The sequence below is a fragment of the Chanodichthys erythropterus genome, chromosome 1 (genome assembly GCF_024489055.1).
Source record: "Chanodichthys erythropterus isolate Z2021 chromosome 1, ASM2448905v1, whole genome shotgun sequence".
NCBI lineage: Eukaryota > Metazoa > Chordata > Actinopteri > Cypriniformes > Xenocyprididae > Chanodichthys > Chanodichthys erythropterus.
The window spans coordinates 4,511,218-4,529,831 of record NC_090221.1 but is presented as its reverse complement, the minus strand read 5'-3'; the positions used below and the strand labels follow the sequence as shown (position 1 = coordinate 4,529,831).

Here is an 18,614-nt window from a genome sequence, read left to right as displayed (position 1 = left end):
AATTTGTCTAATTAATATTCATGAGCCAAGCCTTCAGAACAGAACAATTCGGCCAATCAGGTCGACCTACTGAGCGCACAGAATTAATATTCATAAGTCAAGCCTTCGCCGTAGTATTTTTTGCAAGCCGGACACAGGATCTGTGTCGAAACTTTGTGGGGTTGTGCTGTCGACTTTAGAAACTACTGTGAAAGCACTGTTTTCAGGTTTTGGATCTAGACAGGAATTAGCAGTCACGTGACCAGGAGTAAAGGCTTTTCGCTGTCCACGTGATATTACAAACTTAGCATGGCTTCATATGTCACGGAATAGATCCTCAGTAGCTATAGATCTATACATAGATCTGTACATGCAGTCAGGCGAAGCTCTCGAGTGATTTAAATGTCCTCCCGGATGACAATGACCTAATGAAACGATTTCTCAGCGCAGACGGTCTGAGGTGAGTTTTCAGCACAATCCGTGCAGCTTTTCCTTCGGCGGATACTGTACTTGAGTCAGTTGTACACGTTGCAATTTTGTTTTCAATAGTGCCATTCATGAAGTCAGAGCACAGAGCCTGAAACAAACCACTGTTAAAACACGTCGTTTCTTTCATATAAGCTAGTTATTTTTTCATATATGAATGTATTCCTTATACTTTTAATACTTTTTAATCGATTATACGAGAAGTTTAAGTTTGCGGATGTTGGGATTGATGCATTTATCGTCTTATGTGTGCATAATTGTTATTTATGAATGTTTGGTATCATTTGTTGAAATTGCTAGAATTCATATGAGCGAGAGAAATGGCTCCAGTAAACAGTATTACGTTTATAAAGTTTGCATGTCAACTTGTTAACAATAATCAGACTATTGGTTTTGAATGCTGCGATTTTTTTTTTTTTTTTTTTTTTTTTCACGCCACAACACATTACTGTTTAACTTAAAAAACAAAAAAAGAAGGGAACAAACAAACAAAACAAAACAAAAAAACAAAAAAGAGTAAAAATGCGCTTTCTGCAACGTCGCTTTTCTGATTAGGCTATTGTAAACAAATCTTCGCTTTGATCAGCGTCATCGGAATTCCAAGGAATCTTTGAAGATGAGATTATCGGTGCATAGTGTACTCGTCAGTATCACTAATTAACACTTGTTTTATAGGCTAAATGTGATTAAAAAAAAAATCATAATTTAAAGGTGATGTCAACCACTGACTTTGAAGTTTCACTGTCAAGAGAGCCAATTTGACATGTATAATGGACTGATTTATGACCTTTAATTTTTTTTTTTTTTTTTTTTACAAAAGACCATGACCTGTGTTGTCTGTGGCCCCAGACTAAACGTTATCATGTTCAGTGACGCAACTTTCCGCCCCATCTGACCACAAAGTTCCAACCAAAAGGGCACTTTACTAGACTTTAAAAATGTGGCACATTTGCATGTAATTGTTTTTCAAAGCTATAAAATCACACAATGTGTTTTCATGATGCCTTTCCCTAATTTCATTAGGGAAATGTTTTGTCTTGTTCACACCAGGACAAATATTTGGTGTGATAAACATTTTAATTTCAAGGATCAGCTGTTAAGCCCAAAGTAGGATATACTTTGGTTTAGCATACGCACTCAGTCAAGCTCACAGCATTTCAGGAACAAAAGTCTCCTGTTTCTTTTCACACTGTGAAACAATGGCTCAGGCCAATGTTGACACCTTGTTATGGAGGCTTGTTTCTGCCAAGAAATAAAAAAAGTTCATTTTGACAATTTCTCACAATTTTGACTGTATATCTAAACTTGGAATTGCAAGAAATATAGTCAGAATTGTGAGATATAGTAAACTCGCAAATGTTAGAAAAAAATCAGAATTGTCATATTAAAAGGTCACAATAACCAGCAAAGACTATAGAATAACTCAAGATGCCTCACTCTAATTATTTTGAATGGGAGAAAGCCGATATGGCGCAATAAGTCCCGCCTTCTAAATAAGAGCCAGTCACGATTGGTAAAGTCATCGCGTCACTGCAGCGGCCGTTAGAAGCTCCGGTTCCTATAGAAACAGTCATATGCACGCTTCCTATATTGATGCTCACTTAGGACTGCACATGCGCATTGGCTTGATCCAGCCTGAAAAATACAGTTTATGTCATGATTCTAGCATTTAGAAACAAAATTTACAAGACAGTTTTCAGATTTCATCAGTGATTTCAAATATGAAATTTATTCAAAAGCTTGGCAAACATCTTTGGAGAATTTGATGTTTCCCCGTTCAAAGAAATAGGAGCTGCACTTGCATGCCCAAGAGTTGTTTCAAAAGATGGCCGCCGAGTGAAATGACTTGTCTTAAAGGGACTTTGTTAACAATTTACTTTTTTATTTCGTGGTGGAAACAAGCTTCCATACATGGTGGATAAACTAATTATTAAAAAAAAAAATGACATTTTTTTTTTTTTTTATGGAGTGTTCTAATATCTTATCTATTGCTCTGCAAAGAAATCTGGCCAACCAACTGGATTTGAGCTTTTGATTACGCCCTTGAGTCACTGCTGTTACATAAAACCACAACTTGGTGGTGCTTACGAATAGTATTATTTTTCTAAATGAAGAAGAATCTGGAACTGGCTATCTTGTCAATGTACTCTTGTATTTACTTTTTATTTGATAAATACAAAAATTTGAACGGATGTTTGAAAACATGTAAATACTATATGACTTCTTTTCTTCTCTGTGACAAGGTGTTAGAAACATACATTTCTGTGGTGCTTCGTGTCCCAGCGTAACCAGGGTATTTCTGCTTTTATAAAAACGCCACCTACTGTCAGAGAGTGAATCTGCATTTTCATTCAACCCATTTTGCCATTTTTTTGAGCATTGGTCAGAACAGACAAATGGCACGCAAAAATCGAACTGAACATTTGTGTTGGTGTGAACAAGCTTCTAAAACGGAAGACAAAATGACCACTGAATAAAGCAATCATATACTACTCAAAATATTGCGTTGATACTTAAGATACTTTTATTTCTTTGTGCTCTGATTTCTAAATTCACTCAGTGTGATCTGAGTGGTGTTTTTCTTTCTCAAGTGGACAAGCTGGATTTTTCTTCTGCATTTGGTATAGTTTGGTGATCCAGTAATGTATCTCGAGTGCTGCAGGGATGGTTGCCAACAAATGGCAAAATGGGACAACAGAGTTTGATACATTAAACATCATCATAGTGAATAGGTAAAATCATCTACTCACAATTGCACTTTTATAGCTTCATTATGTTTATAATCACACTCTTGTAAATGGTTGTAACCTAAATGTGACTGTACTGTAGTTCAATTATAGCTTATGTTAAGTTTTTTACTTCTGGGTTCTGGCGATTTAGGCTTTAAAATTCATTAAGTTGTGTTCCTTTGTGATGATTACCATGATGAAAATGTAAGAATCATAATCTTATATTAGTCACAGAGCCTATTTTCTTCAATAATCCAAAAGCCAATGGAAAAATCCTATTGTTTTTTTGTCGAGGGAAACCGGGTGAGGCTAGCTTCTAGGTGGGCCAACAAAAATTATCACTGATACAGGTTTTAGTGCAGAATACCTCCAGCAGTATTCCTATGAAATGTTCAGGCACTGTTGAGTTTTGAATTGGATGTTGGTCCTGCTTTTCAATACAACTACAAAACCTGTGCTGACAAGACACAAGTTTCCATTAAATGTAATCTCACTAAGCTTGTCAAGTGCCTCATGGAGATGATACACATGGCAACTTTTTGAGCAATGTTGTTTAGGCACTTTCCCATTGAGAATGGGCAACAAATTTCAATCTAAAGATTCCAGATAGAAATTTGTTGCAGCTGGGGAAGGTTGATTATAGTGCTGGAGGGAGACCTCATTATTTTCATCATCAGGACTTCTTATCTGCTCCTCTGTTCTAAGAACATCTTCAACATCTCCACGGCAATTACTGCTTCAGACTTGGAGGAAGTACTTTATGATCAGGCTGATTTGTATTAATTGGAATCACTGTGGCACATCCAGTCTGTGTCTGAAGATGATCTTGTTTCTTTATGCACTTGCTTGGAGATATGTGATTTCTACAAAGACAAATAATTGTAAATAACACTACATAACAAGAAATAATAATAGACAATAGTAATAAATTGAACAATAGTAAATAACAGATTTTTTTTTTTTATATGTATTGCTCATTGTTAGTTCATGTTAACTAATGTAAGTTGTAACATGTTAGTTGTAGTTAACTAATGTTAACAAATTAAACCTTATTGTAAAGTGTTACCAAGATACTTTAATAAAATTCAATTTCTTTACAGTTTTGGGAATGTGTGTGTCTTCAGTTAATTTTGTTTTATGAGAAGTATTATAAAAAGTGTCATAGAGAGCATGCAAAAAGATAAATTACTTCAATTTACACTATCTGCGATATCTGAAAACAGTCCAGCTAGTTAATATACTTAGTTTATGTACTATGTATGCCATTTATGTACTGCTAAATAGTTCACAAGTCACCCAAAGTACATTTATTACTGCTCTATATAATCATTAATCCTTTATGGTCCTCATATGTTACTACCGAGTGAATTTTGACGTAAAGTGAACCAAATAGCAGCCAAATATAATTAGCTCCAATGTTGCCTCACTGATAAGAACAAACATGCAGCAGATCCCAATAGACTTTGAATCCTTTAGTTGGCAAAGTAGCAAGACAGTGACAGATGCTTCTTACATTTTTGTTCCTACAGTCATAATGAGTGCTAATATTTGCCATCTGTTTTCTCTGATGAAGAAGTGTTTTCTTAATGGATTAGGAAAGTCAAGGTCTTAGTGGATGTGTGTAATAATGATTGTATAATAAAGTCTGCTGGTACTGACATTAACTTCTAATATCTTTCTTTGGCAGTGAGTAGTTTATTGGCATTGATACTTCCAATTTTAAAAAATCTTCTGCCAGCATGGTGCATTAGTTAAATTAAGTAGTTTTATGATATTTTAATGGCTTAAATCACCATCCACAAGTCAAAAGTAATCAGACTTAAGATTTCCAAAAACCAAGCTACACCCTTTTCTCTAGATTTATATATGTAATCCAAACTGCTTTCTTTTTAAATCAAATTAATCAATGTGCTTTTTTGTGTCCTGTTTCATTAAGAGTTTCTGGACATTATGCCAGTTGAAGAGATCTGTGATGGTGTTTCAGCAGAGGATGATGCTAAGACCGGGTCAGATGTTCCTTTCCTTTTAGAGGAGCATGTAAAAGAGAAGGTACCATGGAAGGAGGTGTTGAGAAGGAAGGTGGGAAAAAAGTGTTCCTGCAGTTCTGCTCGAGTCAAAGCCCTGGTCGTAGACTCCATCCCCATCATCAAATGGCTGCCGCGATATCAATTCAAAGACTGGATCATTGGGGATGCCATGTCTGGCCTTATCATCGGCATCCTGTTGGTTCCCCAGTCCATCGCTTATTCTTTACTGGCAGAACAAGACCCTATTTATGGGCTCTATACTTCCTTCTTTGCCAGCATTATCTATGCCCTGCTGGGAACCTCCAGGCACATATCCGTTGGGATGTTTGGGGTATTGTGTCTTCTGGTGGGACAGGTTGTGGATAGGGAACTTACTCTGGCAGGATACTCATCGGGCACCAATCAGACCATCATGGGAATTGTGGACAACAGCACTGGTCCAATCTGTGACCGAAGCTGCTATGCAATCATGGTGGGAGCAACCTTAACTTTCACAGCAGGGGTCTACCAGGTTGGTTCATCTATCAAGATTAGTCTTTTTTGAAATCTCTAAATGTATTAATGTCTTGCTCTGCTTGGGTTGCAGGTGTTAATGGGTCTCTTACAGGTTGGCTTTGTCTCAGTCTTCCTCTCGGACTCTCTGTTGAGCGGTTTCGCAACTGGCGCCTCTCTCACCATCCTCACGTCCCAGATAAAGTATTTTCTGGGACTTCACCTTCCTCGTGTCCAAGGCTGGGGTTCGCTCATAAAAACCTGGGTCTCTCTGCTGAAGAATCTAGGTCATACCAACATATGTGACCTCATAACAAGTGTGATCTGCTTGCTTGTACTTGTACCCACGAAAGAGCTCAACGACCGCTTCAAGGCTAAGCTCAAAGCCCCTATTCCCTTTGAGCTCTTTGTGGTCATTGCTGCTACTCTAGCCTCCCATTTTGGAAAGTTCAAGGAAACTTATGGCTCGGATGTAGCCGGCAACATTCCCACAGGCTTTATGCCGCCACAGCTTCCGAACTGGTCCCTCATACCCAATATTGCCGTCGATGCATTCTCGATTGCCATTGTTGGTTTCGCCATTACTGTGTCTCTGTCCGAGATGTTTGCCAAGAAGCATGGTTATATGGTGGACCCTAACCAGGAGATGTATGCCATTGGGTTCTGCAATATCATTCCTTCCTTCTTCCGTTGTTTCACTACCAGTGCTGCCTTGACTAAAACTCTTGTGAAGGAGTCCACTGGTTGCCAGACTCAGGTCTCAGGGTTGGTGACTGCTCTAGTGCTGCTGCTCGTCCTGCTTGTTATTGCACCTCTCTTCTACTCATTGCAGAAGTACGTATAAATTGTGTCAGTTTCACTTGCATAAACTTGGTAATAAATTGTCAATGTAGGAAGAGTTAAGATCTATTAATTTATTTAAAAAAAAACATTACATTAAAATGCAATTTATTCATACATACCCCTTTTCCACCAAGGCAGTTTGAGTGCTGGTTCAGAGCAAAAGCCTAGTTTCAAATCACTTTTTTGTCTTTCGACACCCAAAGCACCAGTTCTGAACAAGGAAAAGTGGTTCGTAAGTAGCACCAAAACATTGCTGGTCTAGAAGTAAGAACCGCTTGCACCAGGGGCTGGGGGCGGGGTTTGACCGATGTTTGTTCACAAAGCCATTGTTGATGGAAGGCTTGTTCGAGATGCATCGGACCGATCAGCATGTGATATCGGAGTGCCACGGGAGTGCTTGGAGAGCATATGTCTCCTTGTGCTTTTGGATCGCTCTCGCAGTGCTTTGATGTCATGCGCTGATTGGTCTACAAGAAGCAGACGCATTCTCGAGCAAGCCTGGTGTGTTTGTTTGGCGCTGCTGTGCTAGCGTTACTGGGAACGATGAGATGTATAAAGTGATGTAAGTGGTGGCTCTTTAGCCTGTAGAAAGGCAAACTAGAAGGCTCGTCAGTCGTTTCACATTTCATAATTTCATAAAATCATTAAAATGTCATATTACAGTACATATTACAGAGATAAACAATAATTTAGAAGTCTGCACAGTATCTCAGTTCGGCATCTTGAATGGAGGAAAAAAAATTAAATGGGAAATTATAAATCATCCTTGCAGAGACTGTTTGTCAAGGTCAACTTTTTTTTTTTACCATTTTATGTTTTATATTAAGTTGTAAAATGTTGCAGAGCAACTCTCAAAAAAATGTAATATTATTGAATTCATGATATTTGGAAATATATATATATTTTTAAAAATATGTAAAAAGCTTAATCTTAATTTCTTAATTTCTTGTCATTGTCTCAAAATCATTTGAGTCCTTGTAAATTATAATCAGTTTTTCACATCCAGCCCCATTTTTATGTTGAAATTGTGTATTTCCACTATACTTCTCCTAATTTCATCCTCTTTAAATCTGCAGATGTGTTCTGGCTGTCATCATAGTCGTCAACCTCCGTGGAGCGCTGCGAAAGTTTGGGGACATTCCCCAAATGTGGCGTGTCAACCGTGTGGACACTATCATCTGGCTGGTTACTATGTCTGCATCAGCACTAGTGAACACTGAGCTAGGTCTGCTGGTTGGAATTCTGGTCTCTGCGTTCTTTGTGCTAGGCCGAACCCAGTCTGCCCAAGTCCTTCAGCTGGGCCAAGCAGGGGATCGTGAGCTCTTTGAGGACATTGGGTCTTACAAGGGCCTTCAGACCCAACCAGGAGTGTCTGTTTTCCGATACGAGGCTCCTATCTACTACGCCAACCAAACTCTATTTAAGAAGTCACTGTATCGCAGTGTGGGACTGGATCCACTTAAAGAAAAGGCCAGGCGTAGGAAACTAGAGAAGCAAAAGACTCAGAAACAAGGTGTTGAAGACCAGAAGCAAGAGATGGATGTGTCCACCAATGTGTATCTGCTACAGCACACCAGTTTACACACATTGGTCATGGATTGCAGTCCAGTGCTGTTTCTGGACACTGCTGGAGTCAATGCTTTGAAAGAGGTATGCAAGGACTACAAGGAGCTGGGAGTCAATGTATTTTTGGCACAATGCAACACCTCCGTCATTGATTCCTTGCGAAGGGGAGGCTACTATGACCCAAAGAAAGGGACCAAAGAAATAAAGTTTCACACTGTTGGTGATGCCATCTCTTATGCCCAAAGTTTGAAGTCACAGAATGGTGATTGTGACACTGTTGTGTAATAATTTGTAATGCATTGATTTGTAAGCAAAGTTGTCTTTGCATTTAATATTTGTATGATTTGGCAATATATAGAGATTTAAATTTAAAGGCACCCACACACTACAAGATAATTGGGCCCAGTTCTCCTTTTCTGACAATCCTAGGTAAAGTCCCGATTATCTTGATGGTTCTCTACAGATTATTTTATCAGATTTTCTGTGGTGTGAGGTGTGCTTAGTGTGATTGAGTCTGCGCGGAAGAATGTCGAGGCCACACTGATCTCAAATCGTAAATATACATGTTAAATATTTAAGATCAGTAATCCTGTTGTGTACACTCTGTAGTTTGTCACGTGGAATGAAAGGATAACCAATCACAAAGTGAGCTGATGGAAGACGGAGCATAACACTACTTTATCCAAACCTTTTTCTTTTTTCCCCTGAAAAAAAGTAGTCCAAACACTATTATTGATTGCCATTTCTTCTTGCCAGTCGTCCGCCATTTTTGTTTACTGTAAAGTCGAGTTAAGGCTGATTTATACTTGTGCGTCGAGTGTACGGCGTAGGCTGTGTGTAGCACACGTACCCTGACGTGCACCTCTTAAAAAATGTAACAACGCGTCAATTCTACGCGGACCGCAAGCGCACTGATTGGTCTGCTAGAACCCTTCCCTCAGGTCAAAAAACTGGAGCACTCGGGAGAAGAGTGAGCACTTTCAACTTCCATAGGATTGAAAAAACACTCTGTTTCAGGGGACATATACAGTCAAACTGTAACAAAAGTCATTACCTATTTACCGCTTCTAGTTGTAAGCTTCTCTGACAACGTACATGACGAGCTGCTGCTTCTTTGGCTTTTGCCTTGATCCTCAACATGACCGCGGAAGCTGCCTCCTAGTGGTCTGCATGCACGTCGACGCGGACAACGACGCAGAAGTATAAATCAACCTTTAGACCTTGCGAGATTTTGCATGTTCACAGTCGGGACTCTGGTTGTGTGTGAATGAAATCTGTTAGAGTGTGGCACTCCACACATTATAGTAACAAAACAGCTAAATCTATGATTTATTCATCGTCATGTTTGTGGTCTCTCATATTTTGAAAATCTGATAAGGGTTTAGGTCTTTTAGTGTGGGCCAGCCTTAAATGATTTCAGAATTATATAGTACACCCAAAAAGGATATTCTGTCATCGTTTACTCACCCACATGTTGTGACTTTATATAATCTATGGAACATAAAAGAACAGTATTTTTGTCCATACAGTGAAAGTGGGGACCAAAACAATATGCCTCATTTTTAAAAAAAAAAGTTCAAAATATTTGTTTGTGACCTATCTCTTTAAGGTTCTGTTCACGTCTCTTTCAACAAAATTGGCATTGAAAGAAAAAGACGTACTGTATTGTTCAGGGCATTTAAATAGAAGTTCATACACTGTTAACTGCAGGTTATTGTGTATCTCATGACATTTATCTTAAAATGTATGTATTATGACATTTACACATTTTATAACACATTTTGCTTAATAGCTAAAGTTAAGTATATAATGGCTCTATTTTTCTACATGAATAGAAATGGTTTATGCTAGACAAGCTCGAGCTTGTATGTCTACTCCTTATCTCCTTCCACTCTAGTTTTGTTGCTCATTCAGTCAGAATTATGCGTTATACTATCTCATTTGTGACATTTACCCAGCTTTATGGGTACACTTTCAGTTTTACATGACCATAAAGCTTGGATATATACTGAGCAATTGTTATCTGAGTGAATGCAAGTTGAACTCTTTCACCCAGTCACCAGATGTTTACCTCAATTGCAGAAGCACCTGAGTGCTGATGTGCCTTGTCACTGTGACTGTGCAGTCACAGAGTAGCTTTTGAAAAAGTGCACCCTTCCTTTCTTTTTTTCTATGACTCAGCTTTCATTCTGTATAGAGAGTAAAGAGGGCTCAGGTAAAGCATTTTAATGGCATCATGTCTGACCTGTTGAGCAGGTCTGAAGGAGCTGGAGACACGGCCTGATGATCCAACTCTTACTGCATACTAAGCTCAGGGAATTGACACAATCTGTCCTTCTTTTGGCTGAATTTGAACAGAATACAGATTATCCTTCAAAAATTCTGGAGCTTTTGCAATATATCATTAATAGAATTCTAGCACACATAGAAATACTATTGAATTGTGTATTTAAACCTTTTAGTACAAACTGGGAACTATGTAGTTATAAGTTTACGCAGTGTCTTTATTTATTGAAACATTTCTAATGGTGTTTAGTTAATGCTTTTAGATTATTTTAGTTTCTGTGCATCTTAATTACATGGTATTATAATTACTGCATCAGCTCACAGGCTTTACTTAATTGTTACAGATGTATTTTATGTTCTTAAAATATCTACAAGGTATTCCCATATATCTGCAATTTATACTACATATTGTATGTTTGTGATCATGGGTATTGCTGGGAAGCCTATATCCTAAATTTTGTTTTCTACAAATATAATTGTTCTTATAATTAATACAAAATAAATTGAATGTTTACAGAAAACTGTTGTCTTTGTCTTGATGAGAAATCACCCAAAAATTGCTTTACTTTTATTTTGCATCAGGTGCTTCCTCTGCCAATCTGCTGAATTGATATTTTATTCTGTGCTTTTCTTTTTATAATTATATTCTTTCTAAAGTGAAATTAAATGAGTGAGGGTGGAAATCGTTTATTGCATACTTAAAGGTGCTTTAACTCAAAGCTACCACCAGTGTGCAGCATTGTTCTGCCGCAGATCATGTTATGCATGTAGTCTTTGGGATATAGTTCACCTAAAATGATAATTCTGTCATCATTTACTCACTCTCATGCCATTCCAAACCTGCATGACTTTCACTCTTTTATATTGTGAAAATATTGTGTGTGTGTGCACGTTTTTGTGATTTATGAGGACACAAATTTGTATAATGACATGGTTATTACACTAGTATTTCAACATAAACATGAAATAGAAAATTTAAAATAGCTTTAAAAACATACTAAACAATGTTTTATTAAAAATGCAGAATGTTTTCTGTGATGGGTAAGTTTGTACAGTATAAAAACCTTTACGCCTCTGGAATGTCCTAACTTTGATAGCAAAACAAACCTGTGTGTGTGTGTGTGTGTGTATATATATATATATATATATATATATATATATATATATATATATATATATATGTCAAACATTTTTATCTTTGGGTGAACTATTGCCTTAACTTTGAAAATACTGTCATATAAGTGCTGAGAAACCTCCAACTCCCAGATTTATGGTATAACACAGATGAAAATGTACTAAAAGTCCAGTGTTTTATGCAGCTGTTGACAGGTAATTTTTTATATGGGTGCTCTGAAATTTTGGCGTGAGAAATGCGCATGGCAGCACATCTGCAGTTTATGATGCCTAGATTCAATGGCCAGTTTGTCTGATCCTGTCAAAAATATTTTATTTTTGTCACATCTCCAAAGCAGCCAGAGAGAAAGGATGTCTCAAAGGACATGGAGCATCTCAATGACATTAGCAGGTGTGAGGATGGCAGAGGAGACAGCAGCTGTCTGTTCTTTCATAGGGATTTTGATAAGGACAAGGCCAATGGAAATACACAACCTGTGTTAAAATTCATCAAGGCACTACAGATAAGCATTTTTTATTGTAATTTAATTTGTAATATAATTATTTAGCAATTATGTAAATATTTTTGGCAACACTTAGCCTACTTTAAAGCATGCATATATTTTTACTGGTGTCCCCACCATTTTTTGAAACATTTCACAGATGTATCGAATACAAATTAAACATCTCTAGTTGACTAGCTAGAGTATTAATTTCATTGTTAACATAAGAGGCATGATGCTGGAATGTGTTGTTTTTGAAATCACGCTGAGTGCTCGTTCCCGCTGTTATCAATGGCAGTGGCTCGTGCATGCACAGACAAGCGCTTAATCTATTGCTAACCGTTGCGAAGACCCTATTTGTTCCATTGAAATCTCAAAACAAATTGCACACAAATGTGTCCCTGCTCTTGGTATATAGTGAACATCTTTCCCCACCTCGTTCTTGAGCTATTCAAAGTCGGACATTCGACCTGTGAAATCGGTGTACATCGATCAACACAAACCTCGGCGAGACGCCATTTCACGTCACTTCCAAGATGGCGGCAAGTCCTGCTTCCAATGAGCATAAACGTAAAAACAAACCGTGATATTATTAGACATAAAGTTCATGTAATTAATACCTTTGTTTTTGCTTTTCATCGGCGATTTTATGTTGTTTTTATTTTATTTTTATTTTTTTTTGCCATAGTTTACACAAAAACAGGACATTCTCTCGTTGTGTTGTGGCGACATCATGTGGTCAACATGTGAACGTGACGTCTGATTGCGTGGAGCTCACCAAATTCTAAAGTGGGACATTTAATTTGGGATATTCCCGTCCAACCTCTTCTGGAATGCAGCAATCAACATGATGGCATCAAGGTAGGAAGGCATCAAGGCAAGTCCTAATCCAAATTAGCTTCACTTTTCCTGTCTCCTGAGATACCTTCATCTGCTCGATTTTTGAAGGTAACATAGATATCCTTCGCTGCCTTTGATATCCCACAATCCCATGCTTTCCATTCTGTGACAGTTAGTAAAGATGACGTCTGAAAGTTGCGGTTGGTGGTAGTTTGTGTGTAAATGTATGTTTTTGACCTTGTTTTCACACTTTTCATGTCATTTCTAAAGAGAAATTACTAGTACTTTTATATTTGATTAGTTATCACCAAAGCTATTTTGCTGTAGATCATTAAACCATTACGCTGCCACAGAAGTCTGTCCAAAATCAGTTTCATGGGGTGCCTTTGTCTGCAAATGTTAACAAAGCCATTGCCTGATAGGGCAGTGAGGCAACTGCCTAAGTTTTTGGCTGCAGCCAATGTTTCATTAGTAAAGTTCGGGAGGTGCACGTGAAAAGGATCTATCCAATCAATATGTCATCAGCAATTAACATGTCCAATCCTATCAGCATGAGAGTAGGTCTATATAGGCATAGGCTACTCAGTCGACTCACCTGTGTTCCTTGATAGTTTTCAGCATCCCTCCATCACCCCGACTCCTCACACTTGGCTGGTACCACAGCCAGGAATACGGGGGATGGATCTGGGTTCAGGTCAAATACCGCGCCCTCTTCTTGGAGAGCACACTAAATACGCGTGACTTATTTGTAAGTGTGAACTCGTGAAATATTTTATAATAGTAGATGTAAGGATGAAACTATCACAACATATTGTGTTTTTCAATCAGTTCAGTGTTCCTGAAAATAAATAATTCTAACCACATATATTTAAGGACTATCACACAAGCCAAAGTGCTAATAGTTAGGCTAATATGGAGTAATAGACATTTTGGACTACCAGTTCTGTGCATTTTTTTCTGCTAATGTAAATATTTCCAAATGAAATCAAAGCAGAACTAACCAGATCCCCTTTGTATTGTGGTATTTAATTCATGAATGAATCATCGCTTTTCACCGAACATGTTGAATTAATGCCTCAATGATTTTAACCTCGTAGGCTATTTTTAATATTATGAATCAACTATAATGTATTATACTGCAGCATTACACCTAAATACCTACATGCTTCATAAAAAGTGTCAACAATAATTTGTATGACAACAACTGTAGTACACAAAATCACAGAGTTATAGAATTTGTTTGTCCACAATCATAACCAGGGACATTGTAAACATTCAGGGCTTAGCCCAAATCTAGGTATGGGGACATTTTCCCCACAGTTATGGCAGCTATATGAACGTTTTTCTGTTTGTTTGTTTGTTTGTTTGTTTGTTTGTTTGTTTGTTTGTTTGTTTGTTTGTTTGTTTGTTTGTTTGTTTGTTTGTTTGTTTATCAAATTGTGCCTTCATTATTTTGAAACCATAACACAACACATTTGAGGATGTCATTTTTTCACTCCTGCCACCTAAAGAGGCAAAAATGGTCTGATGTAACAATTTAAAGTTACATAAAACATCTTTATTAACATAAAAATATTTTTTTACTATGCTGGAATAAAGTTAGGATTTTGAGAGATTATGGGGTCTGGAGGTCCATTATTGATTAATTTTAAAGTTAAATTTATCAATTTGGTGCACTTTAAGAGTTCGAAATTAAGAGCTCCATGTAATACACTCTAAAAAAAATGTTGTTTCAACCCTTGATCAGGTCAAGAATGGACAAATCCAACCCTTGTGTTTAAAAATTTAATTATGAATGTTTAGCTGACAAATGTGCTATAGTTGAATAACACCAAAACGCTGAATGAGATGAGTTGGAGAGAAGAGAGAGAGATAAAGCGCAGCTGGTATCGGTGTACTGATACTGCGGAAAAGCAGTATTGAACTGTTAAGAAACCTAAAAGGTTCAGGGCTTTTGATTAAACATTCAGGGCTGGAGCCCCAGAAGCAACCCTGATCATGACTAATATGACAATGAAAAATGAGTCCTTATTGCTGAAATAAACAGCATGTTTCTTAAGAACTGTCTCTGTATTGATTGGACTCTTATTTGCTGTGAATCTCATTGCTTTAATGAAGTGTAATTGTGCCATTAATTATCGGTCATCAGTTCAGCAGCTTAAATTTCCCACCTCAGGGCATAAGTGAAAGCATCTGCCATCTCCATTTAAGCTCATTCCACATTTATTCATATGAAAGCTCTTCCCTGTGCCTCATTTCCTCAAATCAATAAGAAACATTCTTGAAATATCACATAAGCTATGAAAAAGGTAAAGAGAAAAGATTCACATTGTTCCAGTAGTTCTCAACTCAGTATTCAACAGTTCTTGGAATGAATGTAAAGATGTGGGATTCTGTGTGCATTGCTGTAAATACATTTGCATAGACATAAAGCTCTGAAAGTTCATTGGCATCTCTGTTCATTTCCTGCTGAATGCTGAATCTACATAATTGGAAGAACACAGACGTCTACTTTAGACTCTTTGCTTTGTGGCTTTACAGCAAGACTAGATCGTTTATTTTCTTAGGAGAGTTTCTCTTCAAATTACAAGCACGTAATTTTCTTGTTACTTTTTGTATTTTATGCAAAAATTGTCTATGGGGCTCCTTGTAACAAAAACTGCTCGGTATATTGCAGTGCTGCAGACCTCTGGCCTGCTGGGTCACCTTTTGAACTCTGTCACTTAAAAAATGTATGAATATGCTTGTGTTGCAATTTAAGGAAGTGTTTCTATGAAAGGATATGTCAGACTTTCATAAATATACTCTGCTCAAACTCAGCAACTTAAAATATACGATGGCACAGAAATGAACAGGATGCCAAGCTAGACAGAAATGGAAATAAAAAGCTAAAGTTAGCTATGCTCTGTGAGCGATTGAGAATTAGTTGAGGGTGTCAGATTGAATTTCATTCATTTCAAACTGACACCCTACACTATCAGAAAATCCCCATATCAAGGAGTGTGAAGCTTCTCGCATAGACTTGAGTTATTGCTGCTTAAGATGCATCAACTAAGTAAGGAAAGGGGCTGAATATTAAAGGATTTCATAATTAAAATTTCTTGATAATTTACTTACCTTCATGTTATCCAAGATGTTTATGTCTTTCTTTATTCAGTCGAAAAGAAATAAAGGTTTTTGAGTAAAACATTCCAGGATTTTCTCCATATTATGGACTTCATCAGGGTTCAGTGGGTTGAAGGTCCAAATGTCAGTTTCGGTTCAGCTTTAAAGAGCTCTACACAATCCCAGATGAGGAATAAGGGTCTTATTTAGCGAAACAGTTGGTCATTTTCTTAAAAAATAAAAATGTATATACTTTTTTAACCACAAATGCTTTTCTTGCACTGCTCTGTGATGTGCTACACATTACGTAATCATGTTGGAAAGGTCACGCATGACGTAGACAGAAGAACCAAGCAAGTGTTCACAAAGCAAACATGCAAAGTCAAACGGCCTTTACAAAAAAAACGTTAAAAGTATAATGTTGGATGATTTTGAAGTTGGAGGAGAAAATAAGATCGATTTTTTTCACCCTACTGCGGTACTTCTGCCTATGTCACGCGTGAACTTTCCAACATTATTACGTAATGCATGATGCATCACAGAGGGAGTGCAAGATGAGTATTTGTGGTTAAAAAGTATATAATTTTTATTTTTTTTAGAAAATGACCGATGGTTTCTCTAGATAAGACTCTTATTCTTCATCTGGGATCATGTAGAGCTCTTTGAAGCTGCACTGAAAAATCATGGAATGTTTTCCTCAAAAACTTTAATTTCTTTTCAACTGAAGAAAGAAAGACATAAACATCTTGGATGATATGGGGGTGTTTTAATACATTTGCAAAGTTATTAAAAATCTGGGATTTGCTTTGTCATTATGGGTTATAGTGTAGACTGATGTGAATGTACAGTACTTACTGTAGTAATAATAGTAAATTATGCATAATTACATGCAATTAACACTAAACCAAATCCTAATCCTATAGTAAGTTAATGTAGTCAATTTTTAGTTTAGTAATTAAGTGTATAATTACACTGTAACAAGGACACCATAAAATAAAGTGTAACCAAACATTTGTTTTTCCTGCAACATAGCAAAATGTGAAAACAATTGAAAGGGTCTGAAAAGTTTCTGAAATAATTAAAATAAATAAACATAACAATTGGGGGCTCGTCCGGGATATGCGAGAATCATACCCCTAGACCAAAAATAAATAATTAAAAATAAATAAAATAAAAATGTTTTGAGTGAGATAAATCAAAGAAATCACAAAAAATCACAGAATTAATCAAATTTATTGCTAAAGCTTATACTTACTGATGCCTGTAGTGTGATTTCCCGACAAGCACTTTACAATAATGTCTCATTTGTTACATTAGTTAATAACATGAACTAACAAATAATTATTATAGAATACAGCATTTATTAATCTTTGTGAATTTTACTTAATAGAAAAGGTACAACTTTTGATCTTAAAAATATATTAGTAAATGTTGAGATTTTAAATGCTGTAAAAGTATTGTTCATTGTTAGTTAATGTTAACCAATAAAACCTTATTATTAACGTGTTTGCCACTTCCTGGAGGATGACGACATTGAGGACATTTATTGTTAGTTAAAGTTATATAACAAAAATGTGTTTGAAACATTTCAATTAGAGATATAAATTCAGAAATATATGGTATATATAAATATATAATCATACATAATATGATATCTTTAAATATTGTGTGTAATATTTTATCAAATATATTAAGATAATAGGAACATGTACTGCTGCGACTGAATGTGCTGCAGAGCAGAGACCCACTGCGACCTCTGTTCGACTGGCACAGAGGTCAATAATCTGGCCTGTTCCCTCTAGAGCAATTTAAGATGAAGCCATTGACTGTTCAGGCAGTCTGGGTGAGCTCATGATGGCAGATGCCAGGTGACCGCCCCTCTGCCAATTATTCTGTTTATCTCCTCATTGAGGGCCAGCGGATGAACTAGTTTTGTTTGGCCAGTTCAAGGCCAGCTCTCCCATCTTCCCAATGGGATTTACCACCGTCTGTCTGTGTTAGGACCTCACAGTTCAATATGGGCAAATCCGAGTTCCCGTTCTGTCCCCTTGTCTCTCTCTCTCTGAAGAAGGCCGTGGCCAGCAGCAGTAGGAGGACTCGCACCGAGAGTCTCATGTGACCGCTGAGTTCTCCAGCTGGCATGCTCTTGGCACTGGCTTGAGCGCAACAGCTGCTGAGAGTGAGAGCGCCGAGAAAAATTATATAAAATAAACTGCTGAAAATTAGAGTCAGTCAGTCTTTCTCCATCTGATGAAGGCCTTGGACGTCCGAAACGTCATGTTTTTAAATTAATAAAGTTAGAGCGCTGTAAGAGTGAGTGTTGCACCTTTGTTCAGTTCATAATTGTAATCTTTGCAAGAGCAATTTGAATCTTCCAGTTTCTGATCTTGTTTACACGCAGCACTTATAATGGGTAAATATTTTATCCACAATGGAAAAAAAATGCAGAAACAATAGAAAGACTGAAGCAGTATTTTATGTCCTACTCATTGTATTTTAGTTTGTACTTATTTTGATTTATTTTGTTTCATTATTTTTAGTTTAGTTTAGTTTTACCCTCTGGTTTCAGACAAGGCTTAAGCCGCATGATTGAGCTGTTTTAATTGAATGTAACTTGCACTGACATATCTTAAAATATGTCAGTG

The 18,614-nt window shown here is 37.0% G+C and overlaps 1 protein-coding gene across 2 annotated transcripts; it reads left to right on the top strand.

Moving 5' to 3' along the window:
• The first annotated feature begins 151 nt into the window (after nt 1-151).
• Nucleotides 152-10,916, top strand: slc26a2 (solute carrier family 26 member 2). Of its 2 annotated transcripts, XM_067385328.1 has the most exons (5): nt 152-439; nt 3,057-3,197; nt 5,131-5,732; nt 5,808-6,547; nt 7,633-10,916. In XM_067385328.1, exons 3-5 carry the CDS (start codon nt 5,145-5,147, stop codon nt 8,405-8,407), a joined length of 2,103 nt encoding a protein of 700 aa, XP_067241429.1. In that variant the 5' UTR covers nt 152-439; nt 3,057-3,197; nt 5,131-5,144; the 3' UTR covers nt 8,408-10,916. The 2 variants fall into 2 exon arrangements, with proteins under 2 accessions (XP_067241429.1, XP_067241420.1); XM_067385319.1 differs by lacking the exon at nt 3,057-3,197.
• Nucleotides 10,917-18,614: the final 7,698 nt, after the last annotated feature.